The sequence below is a fragment of the Sus scrofa genome, chromosome 11, assembly GCF_054392235.1.
Source record: "Sus scrofa isolate SSC_HxYL_T2T_F1_AM1 chromosome 11, Sscrofa_HxYL_maternal_Yorkshire_Landrace_v2.0, whole genome shotgun sequence".
Taxonomy (NCBI): domain Eukaryota; kingdom Metazoa; phylum Chordata; class Mammalia; order Artiodactyla; family Suidae; genus Sus; species Sus scrofa.
Genome location: NC_139393.1, coordinates 75,929,013 through 75,955,480, shown reverse-complemented (window position 1 = coordinate 75,955,480; position 26,468 = coordinate 75,929,013). Strand labels below are relative to the sequence as shown.

Genomic DNA, 26,468 nt, shown 5'->3' with positions numbered 1-26,468 from the left:
AACGAATTAAATTAATACGGCTATGAGTATAAACGTAGTTAAATAATGTACAAACTGTAGTTCATCCAATCTCTAGAGAAATTTGCAAGGTAACTCATTTTGATTGGACTATAACATTTCTATTTTTCCAGAATCTGTTTTTGCTTTAAGAGACCCTCCGATAATAAACTTGAAAACACAGGAGAAAAGGAAAGAATTTTAAAATCAAACTAAGTGGCTTATTTGCATTAGGATCAAGGTTTCTCAGTAAATGGTCTCAGGATTAAAGACATCATGCATTACAAAAATCTGCAGCTCCAGAGGGGAAAATAAAAAATGCAACAAGTCCTCCAAGATGTAGTAATAAGCAACGTGGAGGCTTCTGGGTAAAAATGAAGATGAGTGACCGCCGCGTCGTCGTCGACACGACTCTGACCCTCCAAAGGCGGAGATTCAGTATGCTGATATGTGTGGGTGGGGAAGACATGGGGAATGGGTGAGGACACTGGTGATTAATTTCAGGGGCTGTGTTTCTAAGTATTTTATGAATAAAATGGTGAATCAGCACTTAAAATGAAATCACCGTATGCATCTAGTTGCATCTGAGAACCACGCGCGTTGATTATATCCTCAGAATTCTAGGGCAGGCTGGAAGAATCAGCGGCCAGGGGTGTAAATATGCTGATCACGAGGCCCGAAGCAGCTCCCCAAACGTTTGCACTCGGCCCCTCCTGCACGGTCCAGTAGGTCTCAAAGTTTCCTCTCGGAGCGTCTGCTCACAGTCTCCCTCCAGTCCAGTTCAACTATCTGTTTTTGTTTTCAGGTCTCTCTTCTCTTCTGCCCTCTGAGATGGGGTGCTACAGTGCTGTTCACAGGGCAGGTGGCATGGGAGGCATGTTTTGGAAAACCGTTTAAATGGCCAGTGACAAAGAAGAAGAAACAAGCTAGCTATGAATTTGTTAAAGCCAATAGTTTAATGCATACAATGGTGAAAATGCGTGGCTCAGCTAATCTTCCTGAATATATATTAGGAGGTATTTTACGTTCTAATGTGGCAAAGTGAAATAATATACTACAAGCTACTGTGTATACTAACCCCAAAATAGTAATCTTCTCTATTAGACATTATAATGTTGCTACAAAGAGGCCTGAAAATTTCCCAATAAAAGGCAATTGTTACAAAAGAATAACTGAAAGTTATTTCATAAGGGTGACAAATGTTCATGTACATTTATTTTATAAATGTAATAATCCACAGCAAAGATTTACAGTGATTATTTAATTAGAATTACTGCTAGGAGTATATAAATGTTTTGTTTAAATAGTCAGGACCAGGAAGGTTTTCCTTGCTATTTAGCCAGTTTCTGTGTTCACAACCTTGTTTGGGGTTATTACAGACAACGAATGGTGCTCCAGGTTTACTTAACTCACAGATCTTTTTAGAAAGATACTTTAAGTAGGTGTTAAAATGGAAAACAAAAGTTCTCTGTATATAATAAAATACTAACTTATTAGCTACGTTATGGTTTTCTTACCTTAAAATTGAGCAAACCCATTGCAGTTTCCACAAAAGGGATTAAATTCATAGGTTGTTCAAGTTTGCGGCCTTTTAAGTAGAGTGAAAATTTGTCTGAAAACTAAAATAAAAAGTGTCATAAGTGATGATTAGAGGGAGAAACACGTACAATCCTCGAGCTGTAGAATACAAGTAGTATTTAAGTCTTTGACCTGAGGCAGTAATATCCCAGCCTCTCGTCCACATTAAAGAATTTAAAAAAAAGAAAGAAAAAAAGGAGAAAGACCAAAGGAAAAAGGTAACAAAGTTCCCACTAAACTAAATAGTAAAACCCCAAGCATGATAATTTTTTTTTTCTTCCTGAAGGAGCAATTTGAGGCCTAGGAGTTAGAGGTGGAAGGAGAGATTCTTGAGTTTAGAGGCTTTCCTTGAAAACATATTTGCTGAAGACCTTTTGCCTTCACTTCGTCCAGCGCAAGTGGCAGCCCCTAAAACAATGCAGGCTTGCTCTACCTGCCATTCCGTTTTTGTTTCGGACCCAGCACGGACCCCAGTGTAACTGTTCAGCAGCCTTCTACATGGAATCCATATGATTCATTATAGTAACACTGCCCTTTGTTCAGAGGTTTTTCTTCATAATTTTTTAGCTTACCTAGGAAGACCTTAAAAAGGAAGTTTAATTCTTTGAAGACCAAAGCTCGCCAATTTTTTCCATGAGACCAGTTCACAGCGAGCTCTGTACTGCCAGTGGGGTAGCCCAAATTCCAAAATCTATCATCTGGAAACATACAAAAGCTCTTGCACAGATCTCCCCCCACCCCTTTCAAAGAGGGGGGAAAAAAAAAAAACACACACCACACTCTAAATTGTAAATCTATTATGTCTATCTAGATCTAATAAGATGTGGGGAGATAAAACACACACTCACAGGTATGATAAAGATATTTTTGTAAATAAAGATGAAAACATATATATCCATTTTAAATTTAAGGAATATTCAGCCATTAATGGATATCAAAGGAAAAGGGAATTTTAATCATCTCTCCCTTCAGTCTCAGTTGGGTAAATCATATCTAAGAGATTTGCATAAATATAAACCATCAAAGACTTTTCATCTTCAAAGGGGGTTTCAAGACCCTGTAAGCTTTGTACTGTAATCATCGCAGGTCACCACCCTGCAGGAATAGGGCTGCTATGGCAACATAAAAAAACTAATGCTTAAGGCTTAGCATAATATTCTGACTAATAGAAAGGAAACTCATTTTAAAAGCTGGCAGCCTATTTACCAGAAGCAGGATTAGAGGTGTTATTTCCCCTTTTAGCTGCCCCCTCCTTGCCTGTGCAGCCCCCCCTCCCCCCAAAATCTAATCACTGGGATCTTTAAAAAGCTTTTGAGCAATTTGCAGTAACTTTACAATTAGGCTAAAATAAATCACAGCTTTCAGTAATGAAGAATTATTCCCAGTCGCTTCCACTGCCCCCTCCCTTCCTCCACCACCACCATCACCTCCTTAGAAACTTTACAAGGGAAGGAAGAACGCAACCAAAATAGCAAGAACGAAGGGAAGGCTACAATGTAAGGGGCCAAAATGTATAGTATTCCATGAAAACGAAAATAAAATATAATTTATGTCACCTTTAAGCTAAAAAATGGGTAGTAAAATACTAGTGGTTTTGGTGTTTACCTATGCATTGGGGGAAATTTTTTTTTTCTCGTTAAAGAAACACCAAACTTGCCACGTTACTAGCTCCGTTTTTGGTGGTAACAGTTCTAACTACAAAAATCGTAAAGTTGAGAACTAGGAAAAGCCTGTGCAATATAGTCCCTGTTCCTAGTGAGAAAAATCTCTAATGCCTTTTGTTTTTAAGCCAATAGGGGGCATTTAAAAATTAAATATTCTAGCCCATCCTCCTCCTCCTCCTCCCCTTCTTTCTTAAAAAATTGCATTAAGTACTAACACAAAAGGTAACTAGTGGAGAAGTTTCAATTAATTTTTTCAAAAGGAGACGATTAAATGTTTCCGGCCTGGTAAAGTGTTCATTTCAGCGAGGTGGAGGGGACTGGGGGGGCGGGGGGAGGAGAAGAAGGGGGGACCATCACAAAGAGATTGGGGAGGAGATGAAGTAGCAGGGCTCAGCAATTCTTTCAATTCCAGTGCACACCCAATAGTGTGTTGGAAGAATGCACCCTGTTCGGGATTTGTGGGAGAATTGTCCCGCGACAAAGGAGGCCGAGTCACGCTTGTTATAGTCCAATAAGCCGTGCCAGTCAAACAAGAACCCACACTAGCGACAAAAGGCCAGCAAGAGATTCTCACACAAAAGAAAACAAGGAAGCCCATCTTTCAGTTGTGCATCAGGCTCTGGGTTTTATGCTTCACATAAATACAAACGGAGAGGAAAAAATAAACAGCCCCAAAGACTTCTGGTAACTAGAAATCCTATTTAGATTGCGGTACGTTCACTCGCATCCAAGGATTTAAAATAGCGAGCAGAAGCCGCGGCTGAAGGCCGGGCAGAGTCCTCAAGTGGGGGTGATGACGGTGATACACAGGCGTTAACTACGAAACCAAACGAGAACAGTGACTTCAGATTCCATTTCAATCAACTTCAGACACAGTCGAATGGGGGAGGAGCCGGTGAGGACCTTCAGCTACCATCGCCAGGATCTCCCAGCCTCTGAGGGGGGACCCTGATGAGGAGAACGCCAGTGGAGAAAGTAAATACGGGCGGGTGAACGCAGGGCTTCAGAAAGACACCAGTGCCCTGCTGTCTTGCAGAGAAATAAGGGCAGCTTTGTAGGCAACGCTAAACCTTCCACTGGCTACATTAAAAGAGTAAGATGAAACAGGTAAATGTAATTTTAATAATAGCTTTAGTCAACCCAACATATCTGAAACGTTATCCTTTCAACATGTAATCCACATAAATCACTGAGATAATTCACATTCTTTTTTGGGGGGGGGCGGGTAGGGTGCTATGAAGTCTTCAGAGTCTCCTGTATATTTTACACGAGCAAGCACATCTCAATTTGGACTGGCCCCATTTCAAGTGCTCAGTGGCCACACGTGGCAGGCAGCCACCGCACCAGGAAGCCCAGGGCCAACATATCTACCTGCACTCAGAAGGTGAGTAGTTTCTCTGAGGACCACGACTAGAACCTGGTGTATCACTACAGCTGCAGCCACAGCCTGAGAGATCACCCCGGATGTGGCGTCAAAGTCCCCACTGTCATGTGCCCTTCCCACACTTCTGGTGCCTGCATGTCACAGGCCCTCTACCCCAGAGTAGCTCAGTGGAACCCTATTTTATTCAGCTGAGATCTGCAGAATCACAGCAACTCCGACAAAAAATCTAGCCTCTCCCCACACCCCTTGCTTTAACAATTAAAACAATCATAGTATAATTAGGCCCATTTCAAAGTTTTCTTAAGTAATTTGACATGCCAGGGTTTTATTGGCTGAAGAGTCGGTCATGAAACACACACACCTGTCAGCAATTTAAAAAAGACGAACTCGAAAACTGCTCAGGAAATAATATCTGTGCTAATTAAAACCACTAGTTAAAAGCTTCCTGTCTCTTCCCCTAGGTGCCCTAAGGAGTGACCTTTTCCTCTCCTCCTCGAGGTTCATTTTCTCCTTCTCAGCTAATGTGCTTTTGCTGTCTGTGATGACTTCAGATGAACCTGCCTAAGAGCCATGCACGTCACTGGAGGAGGGTTAGGGCCTGGCTGGGTGTTGTCTCAGGTAAGCTAGTTTCCAGGGATTGCTCTGGAGGACGCTGTTCTGTCTAAACCACAGACCCGTTTAGGCAGCAGAAGCCTCATTTAAGTGTTGAGCTGTCCCACTGAACACTTAGGATGGAGCCGGGTTCTTGTATGAAGGAAATGGTCTGGGCTCATGGCTTTCTCTCTTTCTCTCTGCTCATGCCTTCCAAAACCTGGCACACCCAACTCCCGCCTTTCAGCTACTGCTTCTCAGCCGCACCCGAGTCCTCAACTGAAGCAAAGCATGAGTTACTCACCCACCGGATTTCTTCAGGACCTTCCACCTTTGGGAGCATCAGGCTGGAAGGAAGGACCCGGGACTGCAGGAGGACCTCCAGGTCTTCTTCAGCCAGACCACTGGACACCGAGTTGATTCTCACACACTTTTCAGTTGGGCCCAGATCAAAGTCTTCAAGAGTTTTCACTATTCTCAATCGAGCTTCATTCTGTGAGCGTAGATGAAAAGGTACCTCCTAAGTTTATTCATCAACAGAGGAAACCATCAAACCATCCGTGAAACTGTCTTATGGATTCAGAGTCTGAGCACTGTTACTATGCCCACCAAATAAATGGTATTTGAAATGAGTTGTCTACTCTGATGGGCAAGTGATTGATTTCCAGACTTCATGCAACATGACTATAGCAGAGGTGACAGCCACCGTAATGCGTGCTGGAGAGCCCTGAACCAGCAGTCTCATCGTGCTCAGCAGTATCACTTTCCCATTGGAAAGGTACAGTAATTAAGAGGCAACATTTATTGAGTATTTACTAAGCGCCAGGCATGGTGCTAAGTGCTCTACCTACATTTTCTCATTTAATAAACATAAGAAACTGGATAATGTGGGTTAATTGTAGTGCTGACTGCCAGCATATTCACATTAGGGAAAAAATAAGGGTTTGTTTTTCTCTTTCCACATGCTTCATATTTTTTTATTCACTTAAAAATATTTTTTTTTGCAACTGAGTTGAATCTTGACATTCAATTAAGAAGGCGCTCACAGGAAAATGACACTCCGCACTATGAAAAAGCTCTAGCTTATTCAGATGGAAGGCAATAACATCACCAAGAAATTCCTTCATGAAGAGGTAGACAAATACGTTTCTTTCCTTTGATTTGACAGTCTTTGCTCCATAGTTAAGAAAAGCTGAAAGGTTGAAAGTCTGCTTCAGTGTCTGAACTGTGTCCCCAGAAAAACTGTATGAAACGAAACATGCAATTTATCGGCTTTGAGTTGGGGGTGATGACGGGGGGTGGGTAGGGAGTGGGGAGAGAGGAATGCACTGAGGGGGTGGGGGCTGGAATCAAGAGAAAGAAAGCACTTGGGGTCATTACTTCCTGCCAATTTCAGTTTCAAAAACAAATTCCTCCAACTTGCCAACAGCCCTCAACAAATTCTCATTGTCAGAATGAACACTTATCAAAAGTAGTTTCATTTGGAAAGGGTTTTTATGATACTCATAAAACTTTAAAGCGTCTCACTGGTGATGAATGTGGTTTGAAAAGAAAAAAAAAAAAGTCTTAACAATATATGGCCATTTGAACATCAGTAGTTATTTAGGAAAATAACAAACCAAAGCAGAGAGAAAGAAGAATTACTCGAGCCAATACTGAGCCTACGTCCAATCAAGGAGACAAGCCAGGATAGTAGAGTTAAACCAGACGGATGTAGGTCTACCTCGGGTGGAAGCGGGGAAGGTGTCCGAATTGGTCGGAGTTAAACCGTGTGAGGAAACTAGCTTAGAGGGGTCAGGTCAGGTGGAAACAGAGCGCAGAGGAGCCGTTTAAGGCAGCTCTGGGAGTCCCGACTTACTGAGCTCTGGCTGCCAACGATCAGGCCAAGCTTAGACAAAAGCGCGAGAGAGCGCCTACTAGAGAGAGGATGCAGCCCGCAGTGGCTTGGTCCCGCACCACGCTGTGGGCCTCCGCAGCCATGAAACACATCCACTGGCTCCACCACGCCCTTTTGCTACAACCACGGACTAGGAAAGTCCTGAAGGTGAAGAGCGGAAGCCCGCTCAAGAGCATGGTCCAAGGCTGTCTGCGCTTCCTGCTGGTATCCGATCCCTGGCCTCAGAGAACCTCAGATGTGCTATGCTCCGCGCAGCCTGGCACGGCTACAAACTTGGGACGGTGAAGCTCAGAAATGCTTCAGCTTCCAGGTTTCCTTTCAGGAGCAGGCCGGGCCTGTAAAGGGCGTACTGGGACAAAGGGAATGGAAAATGGAAGAGAACTAGATCGTTTAGGCTGAAGCGCATTTTAAAACATGAGTTATTTGAATCATCGTCTCCATTCTCTAGTTTAATCTGCATGTGCACTCATGGATGCAGGATCCCTGGCAACATCGACTTCCTAAATTGTTAATGCTGGTGTCAAACAAAATCTGACCTCTAAGCTATTTAGTTGTTTCACTTGGACGTGGAGCGGACTGTTTGTTCAAAGCTCATGTTCTAAACCTGTTTGTGATTTTTATCTAAAGTCAGATTGCCATGGTTTCAGCACATTCTGGTTTGCTTAGTAAAATCCAGCCCTTGTAAAATTGGCTGCAAATGAAGGACCCCATTCCAATTTTAGGCATAATCTGATTAGTACTTTTCATGTTATAACAATGAGCAGTGAATACTCAGCATTTTATTAGACTTTTTTTTTTTTTTTTTTTTCCTCTTTCTGGCTCAGAATTAAAACCAAGCTCTTTCCACTTCACCATTCTGTACTTTTCCAAGAAGAGACGATGGCTTTGGAGGTATAGTGCCGTACAACACTCTTATTAACAGGCTGTTGCTTGTGGCAATTTACATAAACGAAGTGTGCATCTCTCTGCTAATATGTATCCCAAAATATCCAACAACTTCACTGATTTACACCAACGAACAAGCATGTTGATTTTTTTTTCTTTTTGGTATTTTAATGGTGAAATATGTTACTGTGCTAGCAAACACACCCATGCCATCTGTTGGGTGAGAGGAAGGCAGTTTCTAAGAACAATTAAGTTTAGTCCTGGGTGTTCAGCTAGAGAGAGCCACAGTCCACCAGTTGTGAAAGGAAAGCAATTCTGCTCATGCTGTTTTCTCTCGCTCACACAGACCTTACTTCTTGCTACTCTCTTACTTCTCTCTTACACCTCTCTCCTCTCCACCGCCTCGCTCCCTTCACACTTTCATTCTCTTTTTCTCTGGCTCCTGTTTGGCCATGACCATCCTTCCAAGTTCCATCTCATTAGGGGGATTAGTGAGACGCGCGGCCTGGCAGACGCCACCTTCTCAGAAGGGCTCTCGGGTGATCTGCTGAGATTATTGGGAGCTAAGTGCTCCCTGGAGAAAGAAGGAAAAGGAAATGAAAGCAAAAAAGAGGCCACTCAAACATGACCTTTTTGGGAGGCGTGGGAGGGGTCCTGCCATTCTTGGTAGCAAACCAGGTTGGTCAAGACGAGGTTTCGAAGGAGCTGCGTTCTAAAGGTGTTAACACCCAAGGGTGGCCTTGGTGAGCATGTCTCAGGGTGGACGAACTCGTCCGCTGACAGCCTGAGAAGGGGGAATAATGAATTTCAGGCCTTCATCACCTTCATCAACAGCTACGTTTGGTTTTTTGCAGAGACTAATTACCACCCTGTGTTCTGCAGCAGGTTTGATTCCAGAGGTGGGCTGTGCAAAGGGCACAGGGAAAGTTGGCCCAGGTCAGAGTCTTCACAGGCCCGGGGTTCTAAAAGGTGGTGTTACCAAAGTTCCCACATTCAATCGATATTTCGTGCCATGGGCTGCTCAGTGCAGTGGACCAGTGGTTAATAAACTTGTCCTTATCCATAAGCCACCGTATTATGTGACTCTGTCTGGGCCGGGAACCAAGGCGTGCTATGATTTCAGAGACCTGCTTCTCATCACCTGGGGGAGAGACACGCTCTGCTGACGTAAGAAAGCGGATAAATCAACCGTCACCGAGACCTGCAGACTCCGAAATTAAAGGAGAAAATATGCGTGCAGTTGGTTCAATTGGCACCCATTAAAGCTAATAACTAATCATCCTCACAAGTTTCTAGCTCAGAATGATCAAATCTGCAAAGAAAACAACATCCGTCCACTTTTACACTCCAGTGGAAGAGGTGGTCCCTCGCGGCGGGGCGGCACAGTCTCGCCATCTGGAGAATAAATCGAGTGTGAAGTACAGTATAGTTTGGGACCAGGCTCCGTGGCGGCAGCTCAGCAGTCAGTTCATTAGTTCCAAACTTCCAGGGATTAGAGCGGCATCAATTCTACTGTCGGATAGGAAGAGACAGACAGGATACGAGATTCAAGGAGGATTGTGACAACCAGGAGGAGCCCCTTGGGCTTATTTATAAAACTACAAAGTATAAACATACCCAAATAAGTGTCTTAAATAATAGCATTATCACAGTTTCATAACATCTGAATTAACACCTTTCTCTCCGTCCACGTCCACCCCTAAACCCTGTATGTTAACGTACAGTTGTTTTCAGAGGAAATAGCAGAGACGAGCCTGGATGCAACAGGAGCACAGCGAGAAAGCTGCGAGGGCAAAATGAGATTTGGTAATGAGGAAATACGGGAGGCTTTCTAGGCTCCGGGAAGAGGCATAGCCTTTGTGATTTTTAAAAAATGAGCAATTAATAATTTCATCCTAAAAGGCCAATTGCCATGTCACATATTCAAAAACATGAGTGGATTCTGTCTTTTCTGAATCTGTCCATCTCACCTCACTTCCATTTTATCTAATTCATATGAAGATGTCATAGGCACGGACTGGAGCACATTTTGGGCAGATGGCCTTGATGTGAGCATCTACATGGAATGATTTTTTTTTTTTAATTTTGAGATTGTTTGGTTTAAAACAAAAAATTCTGATGAATTGTTCCATTTAAAGATCTCCTTTTTCATGTAGCTTCTTTTTATACATTTCTATTAAAAAAAAGTGCCCATAACATGCCATCATTAGTAAATTACTGCATTTTTCTTATAAACAGATAAAAATGTATTATAATCACAGACTCCTGTAGTGATTGCATTAGGAAAAAAAAAACAAATTCTCATTCATTATTACAACGTGGTGGTATTTCTTTAGGCTAGGTGATAGTGTTGGGCTTTCTATCCCCTTGTTCTTCCCTATGTGAAAAAAAATCCTGATTTGCCTGTTTTTGGAAGAAAAAAACAAAACTCTACAGCAATGTCGAACATACTATGAGCTAACTGGTTTAAAATTTCATTCATTGACGGAGTTCCTGTGGTGGCTCAGCAGAAATGAATTTGACTAGGACCCACAAGGATGCACCTTCAAGTCCTGGCCTGGCTCAGTGGGTTAAGGATCCCGTGTTGCCGTGAGCTGTGGTGTAGGTCGCAGACGCGGCTCGGATCCTGCATTGCTGTGGCTGTGGTGTAGGTCGGCAGCTATAGCTCTGATTTGACCCCTATCCTGGGAACCTCCATACGTCCAAAGATGTTGGCCCTAAAGGACAAAAAATAAAATAAAATTTCATTCATTGATAATACCAAAAGCACAGGTGACAAAAGAAAAAAATACAAACTGAACTTCATGAAAATTTTTAAAAGACACTATCAACAGAGTAAAAAGAATGGGAGAAAATACTTGCAAACCATATATCTGATAAAGGAATACATATTCAGAATACATACAGAACTCTTAAAACTCAATATCAAAAAAAATCCCCAAACACAATTCAAAAATGAGCAAAGGACTCAGATATTTCTCCTAAGAAGATGTACAGATGGCCAATAAGCACATGAAAAGATGCTCAATATCACTGATCATTAGGGAATGCAACGCAAATCAAAATTACAATGAGATACCGCCTCACACCCATAAGGATGGTTACTATCAAAAAAAAAAAAAAAAAAAAAGTGGGAAGATGTGGAGAAATTTGAACTCTTGTGCACTCTTGGTAGAAATGTAAAATGGCACAGCCACTACAGAAAATTGTATGACGGTTCCTCAAAAAATTAAAAACAGAGTTACCATATGATGTGGCAATTTCACTTTTGGGTAAAGACCCAAAGCACTGAAAGCAGGTCTGGAAGAGATGATTTGTACATCCATTTTTATAGCAGCATTATTCATAATAGCTAAAACAGAGATGCAACCCAAGTGTCCGCTGAAAAATGGATAAGCAAAATGTGTTAAGGACACACAATGGAAAATTATTTAACTTTAAAAAGGAAGGAGGAGTGCCCGCAGTGGGTTAAGAATCCAGCTGCAGTGGCTCAGGTCACTGTAGAGGCTTAAGGGGTTTAATCCCTAGCCAGGAGCAGTGGGTTAAAGGACCCAGTATTGCTGCAGCTGCAGCATAGGTCGCCGTTGCAGCTCGGATTCGATCCCTGGCCTGGTAACTTCCATATACTGTGGGTGCAGAAGGAAATTCTGACACATACAACAACAGGTGAAAACCCTGAAGACATTACACTAAGTAAAATAAGCCAGTTACAAAAAGACAAATACTGTTTGATTCCACTTAAATGAGAGCTTAGAGTAGTCAAAATCATAAAGACAGGAAGCAGAATGTAGTAGCCAAGGGCTGGCTGAGGGGAATGGGGAGGTACTGGGTTTTTTTCTTTTTATGGCAGCATCCGTGGCACACGTTAGTTTCTGGGCTAGGGAATCAGAGCTGTAGCTGTAGGCTGACACCACATCTGTGACCTACACTACAGCCAGAGCAACACTGGATCCTTAACCCACCCAGGGAGGCCAGAGATCCAACCTGCATCCTCATGGACGCTATGGTGGGTTCTTAACCCGCTGAGCCACAATAGGAATTCTGGGAGTTATTGTTAATGGGCACAGAATTCCAATTTTACAAGATTAAGAGTTATAGGAATAAATGATGGTTGTATGATAATACGAATACATTTAATAACCACTAAATGGCACAGTTAAAAATGGTTAAGATGGTAAATTTTACATCTATTTGATCAAAATAAAAACAGAAAAAATTTCATTTATTGATTTCATTCTACAAACTATTACATTCCAGGCACTCTGTTTACTCTAAAGCCATAGATTTTGGTAGGGCAAAGTTTTTGGTGTGCTAATAATGAAAGATCCTTTAGAACACAAGTTTATTAAGATGCCAAATCAGCTTCACTCAAAGGACTAAGAAGGCTCAGGATGTGTGTGGGTGGATGCAGTGACAAGCAAGTAGCTCTGAGTCTCTGTTGACAATTCTTTTGGGTATATTCCTAGGAGCAGAACTGCTGACCCACACAGTAATTCTGTACTTAGCTTTTTGAGGATTCACCAAACTGTTTTAAACAGCGGTTGCACGATTTTACATTCCCATCAGCAATGTATCAGAGTCCCAAATTTTTCCACACCCTTGCCGACAATTGTTATTTTTTATTTAGTTTGTTTTTGATAATAATCATCACAGTGGGTATGATATAATATCTCACTGTGGTTTTAATTTGAATTTCTCTAATGATTAACAATGTTGAGTATCTTTTTATGTGCTTATTGGCCATCAGCATAATATCACCCTCATCTTATGATGGATAAACCCACTGTGAGCCCAAAATACCATAAGTTGAAAATGCATTTAATATACCTAATCTATTGAACATCATAGCTCAGCCTAGGCTACCTTAAATGTGCTCTGAAGACTTAAATTAGCCTACGATAGGGAAAAATTACCTAAACATGAGTATCTCATATAATTTATTGACTACTGTATGAGAGTGAAAAACTGGCTGTCTGGGTAGAGAAGGGTTGCAAGTGTATCAACTGTTTTGTTTTGTTTTTAATTTTAGGGCCACACCTGAGGCATATGGAAGGTCCCAGGCTAGAGGTCCAATCGGAGCTATAGCTTCTGGCCTATGCTACAGCCACAGCAATGCCAGATCCTTACTGAGCAAGGCCAGGGATGTAACACTAGTCCTCATGGATACTAGTCAGGTGCATTACCGCTGAGCCATGACGGGAACCCCGCAAGTGTATCAACTGTTGACCAGTGTATCAGTATCGTGATAACGTTGCTTACTGGGAACTGTGGCTCACTGCCGAAGTTCAGCATCACAAAAAAGGATCTGACCACATTGACTAGGAAAAGATCATAATTCAAAATTCAAAGTAAGGGTTTTACTGAATGCGTATTGCTTTTGCACCATCATAAAACTGAACCACTCTAAGTCTGGGACCATCTATCTGTACTGTCTTTGGAGAAATGTCTATTCTAGTCTCTTGCCCATCGAAAAAAAAATGGGTGGTCTTGGAGTTCCCGTCATGGCGCCGTGGTTAACGAATCCGACTAGGAACCATGAAGTTGCGGGTTTGATCCCTGGCCTTGCTCAGTGGGTTAAGGATCTGGCATTGCCATGAGCTGTGGTGTAGGTTGCAAAGATGCGGCTTGGATCCTGCGTTGCTGTGGCCCTGGTGTAGGCCGGCAGCTACAGCTTCAATTCAACTGCTAGCCTGGGAACCTCCATATGCCGTGGGAGCGGCCCAAGAAATGGCAAAAAGACAAAAAAAAAAAAAAGGTGGTCTTTCGGTTGTTGGGTTATGAGTGTTCTTTAAAACACTCATATATTTTAAATATATTTTACATATTAAATTCTTTTTTTTTTTTTTTTTTTTTTTTTGTCTTTTTGCTGTTTCTTGGGCCGCTCTCGTGGCATATGGAGGTTCCCAGGCTGGGGGTCCAATCAGAGCTGTAGCCACTGGCCTACGCTAGAGCCACAGCAACTCGGATCCGAGTCGCATCTGCGACCTATAACACAGCTCACGGCAACACCGGATCCTTAACCCACTGAGCAAGGGCAGGGACCGAACCCATCAACCTCATGGTTCCTAGTCGGATTCGTTAACCACTGCGCCACGACGGGAACTCCACATATTAAATTCTTATCAGACATAGGATTCACAAACACTCTCTCCCGTTCTGTGGGTTGTCCTTTCACTTTCTTGATGGTGTCCTTTGATGCATAAAAGTTATAATTTTGCCTAAGTCCAATTTATTGATTTTTTTTCTTTTGTAGCTTGTGCTTTTGTTATCATTTTGAGATCAATGCCTAACCCAAGGTCCAAAGAGTTACACCCATCTTCTGTCTTCTGCCTCCCTGTCTCCTTCTGATAGTTTTATGGTTTTAACTCTAACATTTAGGCTTTTGATATATTTTGGGTCTACATATTTGTGTAGGATATGAGGTAGAGATGTTTGTGATATCTTTATTCTGTGGTTTCAGTCTTTATCTCTCATCAAAATGCAATGAAAATCCCCTGGGAAGAGAAAATTCAAGTGGAAAGAAGGGGCTTGTTTCCATCAGACTTTTCACTTGGCTTTGCCCTAATCCCTGACCGGTGGTTGGTGGTGTTTGGCCCTCCCATTGCCAAGGCCATATCCATCACCTTCCGCCTTGCTCTTCCTCTTTTACTTTGACCTTCCCCACCTGCTCCTAATGGATTTTCCTCAACTGTGTGTGACAGGCCTTGTGTGGGTTTTGTTTGCTTTTGTTGTTGTTTGTTTTTGGAGGATGTTGCCAGACTTGCCCATAAGCCTCTTAGGGACTGAAAACCCAAACCTATAGGGAAAGGAGGAGCTCGTCCTGGGAAGACAGGCATAGCAACCTTTGTTTTTTTTACATTTCTTGTTTACTTTATGATTTAATAGTGAGGCTTGAGGTTTTGAGGAACATTTTGCACACAACTCTTTAAAAAGACAGTGTTTGCTTTCTTTTTGTGTGTGTGTGTGTCTTTTTGCCATTTCTTGGGCCGCTCCCGTGGCATGTGGAGGTTCCCAGGCTAGGGGTCCAATTGGAGCTGTAGCCCCCAGCCTACACCAGAGCCACAGCAACGCGGGATCTGAGCCGCGTCTGCGATCTATACCATAGCTCACGGCAACACCGGATCCTTCACCCACTGAGTAAGGGCAGGGATCGAACCTGCCACCTCATGCTTCCTAGTCGGATTTGTTAACCACTGTGCCATGACGGGAACTCCAGTGTTTGCTTTCTAATGGCAATAGCAACTGCCATGCTCAGATCTGAGTGCAACTCTGGAGTCTGCACGGTCATGGCTCTGTCCACGCATTCTTTTCTTTGTTCTCACTCATTGCTTGTTCTCAGCCTCAGAGGGTTATTTCTGCTTCCAAGCAGGGTGGTAGAGGCGCAAGGAGCCATGAGATTTGTTCCAAGTGGGACAGTGTGAATGGGAATGGGGCGCTCCGGCATGCTCTCTCCAGAGGGGGCTGTTAGCCAGGTCCCTGCGATGGGCAGAATCCAGAGGACAAGGGAACAAGGTCATCATTCATGAGCTGCTGGATGTGCTTAAGGCCAAACTTCCAGATACTTGACAGCATTTAGAAAAATGATAGGATTTATCTCTCTCTCTCTCTTTTTAAGAGTTTTTGTGATTCTGAAAAGAAAATTTCCTCAGCACTAGTCTCACATTCTACCCAATGTCCCTGGTCTGGTGCGATTAAAATTTTTCAAGGAGTAGGAGATGGATCAACTGAATGATACCCACTCTGGCGCTGGGGACAGATGTGGAGTATAGGGAAAGATACACAAATCACTTTATATTGACACAAAAAGCAATAGACCAATGTATCACCTCGTGGTGATGGAAGGCCCAGAGGAGGAGAAGTAACAGCTGAAGTCAGGGGAACAGACTTAGATGGGACCGTGGGCTTAGATGCAGGAAGGAGCATGTCAGGCTGAGCTGGGAGGTAGGGGAGGTGAGTATTTCAATGGGGGCAGAGGAGGGAGGTGCACCTAGCAGAGCTGGCAAAGGGTAGAGGCAGGAATAGTCGGTGAAAAAAAGGGCAGATGGTCCATACATATGAAGTTACAGAGGGAAGGTGCTCGTGCCAGGAGATGGACAGAAAGACAGGAGATTCCCAAGGGCAGGGCTGAGCCCAGGATTTCGGAATATGAGGGTCGCACTGCTTTGGAAGGAAAGAGCGATGGGGGAGGTGGGGCAGGAGCCACCGTTCAGCTGAGGAAGGAGCTTCCCAGTGGGAGCCGCCTGGTGCCGAGGCCTGGGCAGGAGGAAGGCAGCCCCTCCAGCACTAAGTGCATGAAGTCCTTGCGTGAACCTGCCCTGCCCACTGGCAACTCCCCCATCCCCCGCACCCAGGCTTTTATTGCAAAAGGGCCTCTCATCCCAAAGTGACTGTTTTTGTCTTGGGGATGGGTGTTAGCAAGTACCCGAAAGTGAGAAGGCCGGTGCACCTCCCTCCCTGCCTTCTAATTGGCCTCCCTCCTCTGGGCCCTCTGACGGGGGAGAGGCAGGTCCCTTCCCACCTGGTGCAAAGCTCAGCCCCAAGCACAGCTGCCCTTCCCGCTCAGCCTTTGGACTTCTCTGGGCCAGAGGAGGTAATTAACTGTTTTGGTTTAAAAGCCCTCCTGCTGGGCTGCAGTCTGCGTGGGAGAATAAAAGTAAACAAGTGAAAGGGAACTGTGTCATCAAAGGACTCCACACCTACCCGTCTTCATGATAAGGACGAAAACCTTGCCGTGTGCCACAGGTGTCCCGGTTACCCACACTGCGCAGGGCTGGGGGCCTTTCCTTCTTTTTTCACGATAAATCAAGAGCGACTCGCTCATAATTTAATGAGGCAGTCTTGCCATGGTTCCAGCCACGCATCAGGTAACGGCCCTGTCACCTGTCCTGGCCTGAGCAGTTCTACTGCGATGACCACGACATATTTCGTCTGATGCCTTCCTTGACCTCTCAAGCCAACAGTGAGAAGCACCGCCAGACATGGATCCGAATGGGCTTCATGTAAATATCAAGAACCAGTTGTTTTCTTTTAAGCCAAAGCTGCCTCACGTCTGTGGAAGGAAACATCTGTTTCCTTGCCCCTCACCAGGTTCTGGAGGCAAATCGGGCTGCTTCTCTGTGAGGCTGAGCTAAGGTAGATTACGAAGGATCTCAGCTGCACCCACCGTGCTGCCGGAAATGCCTGTCTGTGTGCCAAGTGCTTCAGCAACATGTCGCTAAGGTGCTGACACAAAGAATCTTGTCTCCATAAGTAGGAGGTTATAAAAGCTTACAGATAGAAGTATAAATGTGGGCGTTCCCGTCGTGGCATAGTGGTTAACGAATCTGACTAGGAAGCATGAGGTGGCGGGTTCGATCCCTGCCCTTACTCAGTGGGTTAAGGATCTGGCGTTGCTGTGAGCTGTGGTGTAGGTCGCAGAAGTGGCTCAGATCCTGCGTTGCTGTGGCTCTGGTGTAGGCCAGTGGCTACAGCTCCGATTAGACCCCTAGCCTGGGAACCTCCATATGCCACAGGTGCGGCCCTAGAAAAGACAAAAAAAAAAAAAAAAAAAAAAAGTATAAATGCTCAATGATAAGGCACAAACAACCTGGCAATTAAACAAACCAAGCTAAGGGGAATGTGAGCTAGCTGCAAGCTCAAGGCCTTGACTTCTGTTCTTGGCAGGAAGCTTTACCCCACTGGCAGAACAGCAGCCCAAACAGGATTCTTTCCATTCCTTAGTGTTAGTCTTCCTGGCAGCCGTGAATGAAGAAACCAGGTAAGTGACTAAGCTGATGCAGAAACAGGATGGAAAGAATATGCTCGCAGTAGAACATGCTCACAGTACACTAAACTGGATCGTTCTTCTCACAGACGGCTTTTCAGGGAGGCAAAGCTTTACAGTTAAAAGGAATGTAACCCCTCCCCCCAATATACCAGTTGATTCTACCTTTGTATTTTTTTTTTTTTCCTATCTTTTTGCCTTTTCTGGGGCGGCTCCCACGGCACATAGAGGCTCCCAGGCTAGGGGTCTAATCAGAGCTGTAGCCGCTGGCCTACGCCAGAGCCACAGCAACGGAGGATCCGAGCTGCATCCACGACCTATACCACAGCTCACGGCAACGCCGGATCCCTGCCCACTGAGCAAGGCCAGGGATTGAATCCGCAACCTCATGGTTCCTAGTCGGATCCATTAACCACTCAGCCACGACAGGAACTCCACCTTTGTATATTTTGATTTCTGTTGCTCAAATACACACACAATCTCATTTTGTAGTAGCTGATCATTTATTTTTCATGGTTTGTTGTTGCTGTCTGTCTTTCTGTTGTTCCTAGTCTGTTCCTAGTCATTTCGCAAAGAAAGTAGGAATTAAAAAAGACTTAGTTTCTTTTAGTTGGCCAAGAAGTATTTTAAAAGGGCAGAACTTTCCACCTTATTCCTTATACAATTTATTTCATTCTAAAATCAACAAGGAAGAGAAAAACGCAATGTATAAAAGGGACGGAGGGAGGAGGACATTCTATGTACTTTTTGGCCACTTGACATGTGGAAGTTCCCAGGTCAGGGATCGAACCCACAACGTAGCAGCTACCCAGGCTGCTGCAGTGACAATGCTAGATCCTCAACCCACGGAGCCACCACAGGACTCCCAGAATATTCTATTTTTAAAAAGGCAGATTCTGCCCTTTGAGCACAAAGGTTTGTTTACGGCAAAAGGCCTTTCTCAAGGACCAGGCCACACGGAGGCTTCTCTCTGCCGACCACCACTGCTTATATCACAATTCCTGCAAATGGGCACCATGGAGAGCGTGGCAGAGCCCAGAATCATCTTCCAGCTCCTGAACACCAGATCTTCCATAATTGAATGTTTTCCTCCAGAAAATGCCGGTAAAACAATGCAACGGCTGGCACCACACTTGGTTTTCACTGCATTTTACACCCTTTCCTCTTGCCAGCTCTTCATGTTGACTTTCTCCACGGCTTCATTCTTTCACTGGTGCCAGGCAGGCTCACTGTGGAACCACTCGGGTTTTCTTCCCCCTTTTAGCTCCCAGTAAATTTTCATAAAGTGTTTAACGTGACAACAAGCAGGTTAATTCGAAGCGCCGGTGAGCCAGGCTCTTGGAAAGGTCCCTGCAACACTGCCATGTTTTGGCGTCAGAGTCAGAGGCCTTGGTCCCAGTGGTGAGGATGCTTGCCAGAGCCGTCTCTGCACAGACACCAGGTGTGACCTAGCATAACAGACTGCGCGGACGCGCAGCGGCTCCTCTAACCCAAGCGTCAGAATCAAGTCACAGCCTTCGTGCAAGATGACGATGAAAAGTCTCATGGGCTAGAAGTTCTGCCAGGAAGGGCTTCTGGGCATAGAGGAAATGGAAAATCACCCCATCTTACAACAAACACCAGGTCTGAGGAACAGCGAAGTTCTTCATGATGTAAGAACCTTGTTAAAATCTCCCGTCGTATCACAATATCCTTTTCCTCTAATGACAGGTAGGCAATGAGAATCAAAGACTTTTTTTTCATATACAAAAAGAGTATGCAAAAAACAGAATTGTAAGGAAATTTGACGCAGCCTCTGATCTAGACCTAGCCAATTGACTAAACTAGGCAAGAAGCCTTGGTTGACATTGACTTTGAACCCTGATGCTCTAGGTGTCAGTCCTCCTGGCAGTAATGAAGGTGACTGAGGAGGACTCTCAGGAAGGAAGCAAGCCTGGTGGCCAGCACAGTGGAGACCCCAGAGACGAGAGCTGTAAGCTCCAGGCAGATGGCAAGCCTAGCGAACCTTGAAACGACGGGCTCGTAGCAGAGGCACAGGTCGCCCACCCCACAAGGAGAGTGGCTAAAATCACTCAGAAGACAACATTTGGGACTAGCTTAGCAAACACAACTGCTAGAATTACCACTTTTTGTCCAGACCACTGCCATGGGGCAATTTAATGCTATGTGCTCAGACGTTCAAAACTACCTGGGCAGTTTCTGTCGTGGTGCAGTGGAATCGAAGCTGACTAGCATCCATAAGGACACAGTTTTGATCCCTGGCTTCCCTCAGTGGGTTAAGGGTCCAGCGTTGCTGTGGCTCTGGTGTAGGCCGGTGGCTGTAGCTCCAATTCAACCCCTAGTCTGGGAACATCAATATGCCGCAGGTGTGGCCCTAAAAAAAGACAAAACAAAACAAAAAACCACTTGAAAACAATGAAGTACATGCCACAGTTCAAAGGGCTTGGGTCTCATCTGCCCTCACAGCAGCCTGAGGTGTAGACAGGGCAGTATTATTATCCACATTGGTCTGGAGAACGTGGGGGTTATAAGACTGAACCTATTCAGAGATCCCACAGCTAGTCAGCAGCTGAGATGAGGAAGAAATCTCACGTCAGGCTCCCAATCTCATGCTGTCTGCAGAAGCCCTGTGCATCTTACAGAGTCTCTGATTTGCCTGTAATAAACTACTTGTTTTCTGCTTGAACTCAGAAGATTCTGTGGTTGGCCACCAGGATCCCTGGCTGATATGGGGAATCACATGCACATACGTCACATCATTTTTTTCACACAACAGGTAGGGAGAAATCATTCGGTTTGTGCAGGGTTTTTTTTTTCCCCCTTTTTTGGCTGCCCCCCATGGCATATGGAAGTTCCCAGGCCAGGAATCGAATCTCAGACTGTGTGGACGCGCAGCGGCTCCTCTAACCCAAGCGTCAGACTTTACACCAAAGCTGCAGCAATGTGGGATCCTTAACCTACTGTGCCAGGCCGGGGATCAAACTGGCATGTCCAAAGACAAACTGGATCATTAACCCACTGAGCCACAGCAGGAACTCCCTGTACTATCATTTGTAATGGCTGCAGAGTATCCTATTGCATGGATATGCCATACTTTACCTAATCAAGCCCCTAATGATTAAGATTTAAAATTTTCCCAACTCTGCTATTCATTCATTCATTTTAGTCACAGGTATTTACTGAACACTCGTCACATGCCAGGTACTATTTTAGGTAACAGAGATAAGAGCTCTATGCCTACCTATAGCTTTCGTTCCAGTCAGGAAAGCAATTGATAAACAAGTAAACCTACAAACAAATGCAGGCTGTGAAAAGATCCGGTAAGAGAACAGAATTTAATGATCAGGGAATTTAGTGACGGGGGTGGGGGAGATGCTGGAGACAGGGTAGCAAGCAGCGACATTTGCTTTGATACCTGCAAGATTATACACAAAGCTGTGATGAATACCCCAGAACATTCACCTTAGAGCACATGTCTGAATACTCCCTTAGGATAAATCCCAGAAGCACAAATGCAAGGTTAAAGGACATGCTCATTTAGGTGCCAAAAGAATGGCTATGAAATTCCGACTCTCAGAGTCTCCTTCTAAACCTGCTCTGAATCCGGCAAGTTCAGGCTCCAGTCTGGGCCAGGGACTGTCTCTCTAAGAGACTGGACGGTCTGCTATCCACTGCACCTCATCACACCTCAGTTTCCTCATCTGAAAAATGGGGACAATAAAAGTGCCTGACTCAGGAATTGGTGAGGACTGAAAATAGTGTAACGAAAGCAGAAAATAAATGTTAGATTTAAAAAAACACTCATTTAAAAGTCTATAATAAAACTGTTTTTTAAGAAGGCATGTAAAAATTTAAACTCCAATTTCCTGGCACCCACCTACGTGGGGTTGCTTCTGAGCTCATACTAGTTTGACCTGTTTTCAGGAACCCAGCGTCTGCACAAGAGGACTGAAACCACATGAGGACAGGGATGGCACCTTGTAGCTCTTGTGCCCCTGGTACCCGAAGCAAAGGAAAACATGAGGGAGGCTGGTCTCCCCAGCACTGAGAAGAGTCCCAAAGAAACCAATACAGTCTTAGATAGTGGGAAACCCTGCCTATTGAATCTTAGACCTTTCATTTTGCATGAAGTCAGATTGTAATGGAATTCCCTGGTGGCCTAGCAGGTTAAGAATCCAGCATTGTGACTGCTGTGGCATGGGTCATTGCTAGGGTGCAGGTTTGATTCTGGGCCTGGGAACTTCTGCATGCTGTGGGTGCAGCCAAAAAAAAAAAAAAAAAAAAAAAGATTTTAAGTATCTAAAATCTACTTTCTTTCCTATGGGTGCCATGGCTGTCAGTTTGCTGGATTCCTCAGGAGAACAGGTAGGTCTAATGTGCTCACCACTGCTTGATACCCCCGCCCCGACACACCAAATATTAACCTGCTGAATGTTTTTGTTTCAACTTAGAAACCCCAAACCTGGCCTCTTGAATTGGTGCCTTGGCAGGAACTGGAAGTCGTAGGTCGCAGATGGCACGTGACTTGCTGTAATCTGGAAGGGCTGATGCTGTTGATAGAAATGACCCCGCTCCACTTCTTCCCTGGTCCCTCTGCTGCTGTTGCGGTCTAGGAGCGACGACGATTTTAAAGATTCAAATGTGGACCATGTGGAAGCTATTTATCAAGCCACATCGTACACGGTTTGGCAACAATCACAACTTTGGTGCTGCTGGACTAAGAAGGTCGCGAAGAACAAGGAGGTTTCTGTCTTCTGTCAGCCCGTATGCACGTCTCCTTTTGATCAGTGGAGGTGGCTGTGATTGAGGTGGCCGGCCACACAGCTGACTCATAAGAAGGCTGGTGAAAGGTTGGTTGATTACGGTGTTAGACTAACTCCTCATCCACTCAGCTTAACGACATGGCTTCCACTGCAGTCTTCTTAAATCCGGCCATTCTCAATACCAATTTTTCAGTTTTTCAAAAGGGTTTTAGGAACATTAAATGTTTAATAACATAGGATTACTGCACCTCATAAAAGTCAGCCTTTGCCTTCTGCCAAAGCTAAACAACATGTGTATTCAGAATTATTTTCTTGCTAACTCACTTTTTTTTTTTTTTGGTCTCTTTGCCTTTTTCTAGGGCTGCTCCTGCAGCATAAGGAGGTTCCCAGTCTAGGGGTCAAATAGGAGCTGTGGCCACCGGCCTACACCACAGCCACAGCAACGTGGGATCCAAGCCGAGTCTGCAACCTACACCACAGCTCACGGCAACACCGGATCCTTAACCCATTGAGCGAGGCCAGGGATCGAACTCACAACCTCATGGTTTCTAGTTGGATTCGTTAACCACTGAGCCACAACAGGAACTCCCTCTTTTTTTTTTTTTTTTTTTTTTGTCTTTTTAGGGCTGCACCCACAATAGAGGTTCCCAGGCTAGGGGTGGAATTGGAGCTGTAGCCGCCAGCCAAAGCCACAGCAACCTGGGATCCAAGCTGCGACCTACACCACAGCTCACAGCAACACAGGATCCTTAACCCACTGAGCAGGGCCAGGGATTGAACCTGTGTCCTCATGGCTATTAGATTTGTTTCCGCTGAGCCACGATGGGAACTCCAGGTAACTCGCTTTTTAAAAAATTGTTATTATAGTTGACTTACAATGTTTTGCCAATTTTCTGCTATACAGCAAAGTGATGCAGTCATAAATATTCATATTCCAAAGAATATCTGTTCATTCTCTTTTATTTATTTTTTTATTTTTTCTTCATTTTTTTTTCATTCTCTTTTAAAAGTATTATTTTCCACCATGACTATCCTAGGAGATTGGATATAGCCCCTTGTGCCGTACAGCAGGACTTTACTGTCTATCAATTTAAAATCTAATAGTTTTGGAGTTCCCGTTGTGGCACAGTGGTTAACGAATCTGACTAGGAACCATGAGGTTGCAGGTTTGATCCCTGGCCTCGCAGGGAACTGTGGGTTAAGGATCTGGCATTGCCATGAGCTGTGGAGTAGGTTGCAGATGAAGGTCGGATCCCTCGTTGCTGTGGCTCTGGTGTAGGCCAGCAGCTACAGCTCCCATTAGACCCCTAGACTGGGAATCTCCATATGCCGTGGGAGCGGCCCTAGAAAAGGCAAAAAGACAAAAAAAAAAAAACCCAAAAAAGTAATAGTTTGCATCTATTAACCCCAAATTCATCCCAAACCCTCACCCCTGCCCATTTGCAACAGTCTGGTCTGTTTCTGTTTTGTAGATATGTTCATTTGTGCCATGCTTTAGATTCTACATATAAGTGATATCATACGGTATTTATCCTGCTCTGACTTACTCCACTTAGTATGAGAATATCTAGGTGCATCCATGTTGCTGTAAATGGCATGATTTTGTTATTTTTTATGGTTAAGTAGTATTCCATTGTGTGTGTGTAGACCACATCTTTATCCATTCCTCCGTTGATGGACATTTAGGTTGTTTCCACGTCTTGGCTATTGTGAATAGTGCTACAAAGAACACTGGGGTACATGTACCTTTTGAATTATAGTTTTGTCTGGATAGCTGCCCAGGAGTGGGATTGTTGGATGATATGGTAGTTCTATATTTAGTTTCCTTTTTTTTTTTGCTTTTTAGGGCTGCACCCGAGACATATGGAGGTTTCCAGGCTAGGGGCCCAATTGGAGCTACAGCTGCTAGCCTATACCACAGCCATGGCAGTGCCACAATGCCAGATCTGAGCCTCATTTGGGACCTACACCACAGCTCCATGGCAACACCAGATCCTTAACCCACTAAGCGAGGCCAGGGATTAAACCTATGTCCTCATGGATGCTAGTCAAATTCATTTCCGCTGAGCCATGATGGGAACTCTCAATATATTTAGTTTTCTGAGGAACCTCCATACTGTTTTCCATAGTGGTTTTACCAATTTACATCCCTACAAACAGCATAGGAGGGTTTCCTTTTCTCTCCAGGGTCTGTTATTTGTAGACTTATTAATGATGGTCATTCTGACTGGTATGAGGTGTTAGCTCACTGTAATTGTGATTTGCATTTCTCTAATAATTAGTGATGTTGAGCATTTTTTCATGTGCTTACTGGCCATCTTTCTGGAGAAATGTCTGACTAGGTCTTCCGCCCATTTTTCGATTGGGTTGTTTGTTTTGTTGTTGTTGTTGTTGAATTGTATGAGTTGTTTATATATTTTGGAGATTTGCATTATTTGCAACTGTTTTCTCCCATTCCCTAGGCTGTCTTTTTGTTTTTTTGATGCTTTCCTTTGCTGTGCAACAGCTTGTAAGTTTGATTAGGTCCCATTTGCTCATTTTTGTTTTTATTTCTATTGCTTTGGGAGATGGCTCTAATAAAACATTTGTACAGTTTATGTCATAGAATGTTTTGCCTGTGTCTTCTTTTAGGAGTTTGATGGTGTCATGGCTTATGTTTAAGTCTGGAAGCTCTTTTGAGTTTATTTTTGTACGTGTGAGGGTGTGTTCCAGTTTTATGGATTCTATGCAGCTCTTAGTAACTCACTTTTATCTGCCATGGGAAATATGCTCCAAGTGGTAGCATTCCTGAGATAAAAACTTGACATGTGTGAGGCCTCAGTACCTAAACCTGCAAGGTGAGCTCTGGGTTTCCTCTGGGCTTTAACATTCAACACTCTCTGTATAGCCCTATTCTGGTCAGTTGTCCAAAAGAACGCCCTCCTTCCAACAGTAGAAATACCTTCCACCCTATTACTTCCTTTTGGGTAGAAATAACAACATACTGCTGGTCTAATATTTTAATGATACAAAGATGTAAAATAGCTAATGTTTGAGTATTCTTTTGTTTTAAACATAAAGGCTTCCAATCTTTATCATTTTAGATGGAATAAGTTTTTAAAAAGTGAGCTGAAATGTATTATTTAACTATTATACATACATCTAATATATAATTATTTATCCATACTCAAAGAACAGATAATGCCTACCAGTCTTTACACTGTACTGAAGAAGCATCAATGAATATAAAAGCAGCAGGATTTTGAGAACTTAAAACTAGTTGATGTGGAGGACAGCAAACCAAACATATCAAGTAAAAAAACCCCAGTATTTGTAGTTTTCAAGATCCATTTTTTTCATTTATAGTTAAGAAGCTATATGATGAAACTTTAGCAATGTATTTCTCTGTTCTGCTTGATATTTGGCTTCCTTGAGTCGACTGATTTGGATAGGGCTTAGACAGGTATTTTTTAAGGCTCCCTAGTGATTCTGATGAGCAGTCAGAGCTGAAAATTCTCTCCTGAAGGCACAGGTAAATGCCTTGCCTGGGGGCCAAGCAGCCCTCAAGGCACCGGTGAAGAAAAGCCCACTTGGGAAGAGGAACCCAGTAGTCCCTTAGTGTTTGCCAGAAATCTTCAAGTAAGGTATTATTTATTACATGAATCCTTGCAAGCTAGCTCTATTTTACTATGTGACGTACCCACTTGAGACACTAATGGAAAACATCGTTGCTGAATGCTAGAATCACGATACAGGCACACCTCTGAGATGACGTGGGATTGGTTTCAGGCCACCACAACAAAGCGACTATCGCAATAAAGTGAGTGGAATGGATTTTTAGTTTCCGAGTGCATATAAAAGTTACGTTTACAAGACACTGTAATCTATTAAGTGGAATAGCATTATGTCTAAGAAATGTAAATACGTTAATGAACAACACTCTATCGCTAACAATTGCTAACCATCA

General features: G+C 43.8%; 1 protein-coding gene and 1 long non-coding RNA gene across 37 annotated transcripts in view; one reads left to right on the top strand and one right to left on the bottom strand.

The window, feature by feature from the left end:
• Positions 1 to 26,468, bottom strand: part of CLYBL (citramalyl-CoA lyase) — a 283,442-nt gene that overhangs the window by 29,867 nt on the left and 227,107 nt on the right. For all 21 annotated transcript variants that reach the window (XR_014819830.1, XR_014819827.1, XR_014819828.1 and 18 more), the window contains 2 exons: positions 5,519 to 5,707; positions 1,515 to 1,616 (listed from right to left, as the gene is read on the bottom strand). Coding sequence is in view for 15 of the 21 variants with exons in the window: in XM_084982220.1 (XP_084838346.1) it covers positions 1,515 to 1,616; positions 5,519 to 5,707 (291 nt within the window). In the remaining 6 variants the exon portion in view is untranslated. The remainder of the gene's footprint in view (positions 1 to 1,514; positions 1,617 to 5,518; positions 5,708 to 26,468) is intronic.
• LOC110255851 (uncharacterized) overlaps positions 1 to 26,468 on the top strand; it is a 113,439-nt gene that overhangs the window by 77,153 nt on the left and 9,818 nt on the right. For 2 of the 16 annotated variants that reach the window (XR_014819841.1, XR_014819846.1), the window contains exons 3-6: positions 4,110 to 4,346; positions 4,469 to 4,623; positions 5,085 to 5,241; positions 5,462 to 6,097. This is a non-coding gene — a long non-coding RNA (uncharacterized LOC110255851). Of the gene's footprint in view, positions 1 to 131; positions 1,164 to 4,109; positions 4,347 to 4,468; positions 4,624 to 5,084; positions 5,242 to 5,461; positions 6,348 to 7,935; positions 9,063 to 22,210; positions 23,074 to 23,651; positions 25,125 to 26,468 lie in introns of those variants that run through there. The other 14 variants (XR_014819842.1, XR_014819845.1, XR_014819838.1 and 11 more) reach the window with 13 other exon arrangements.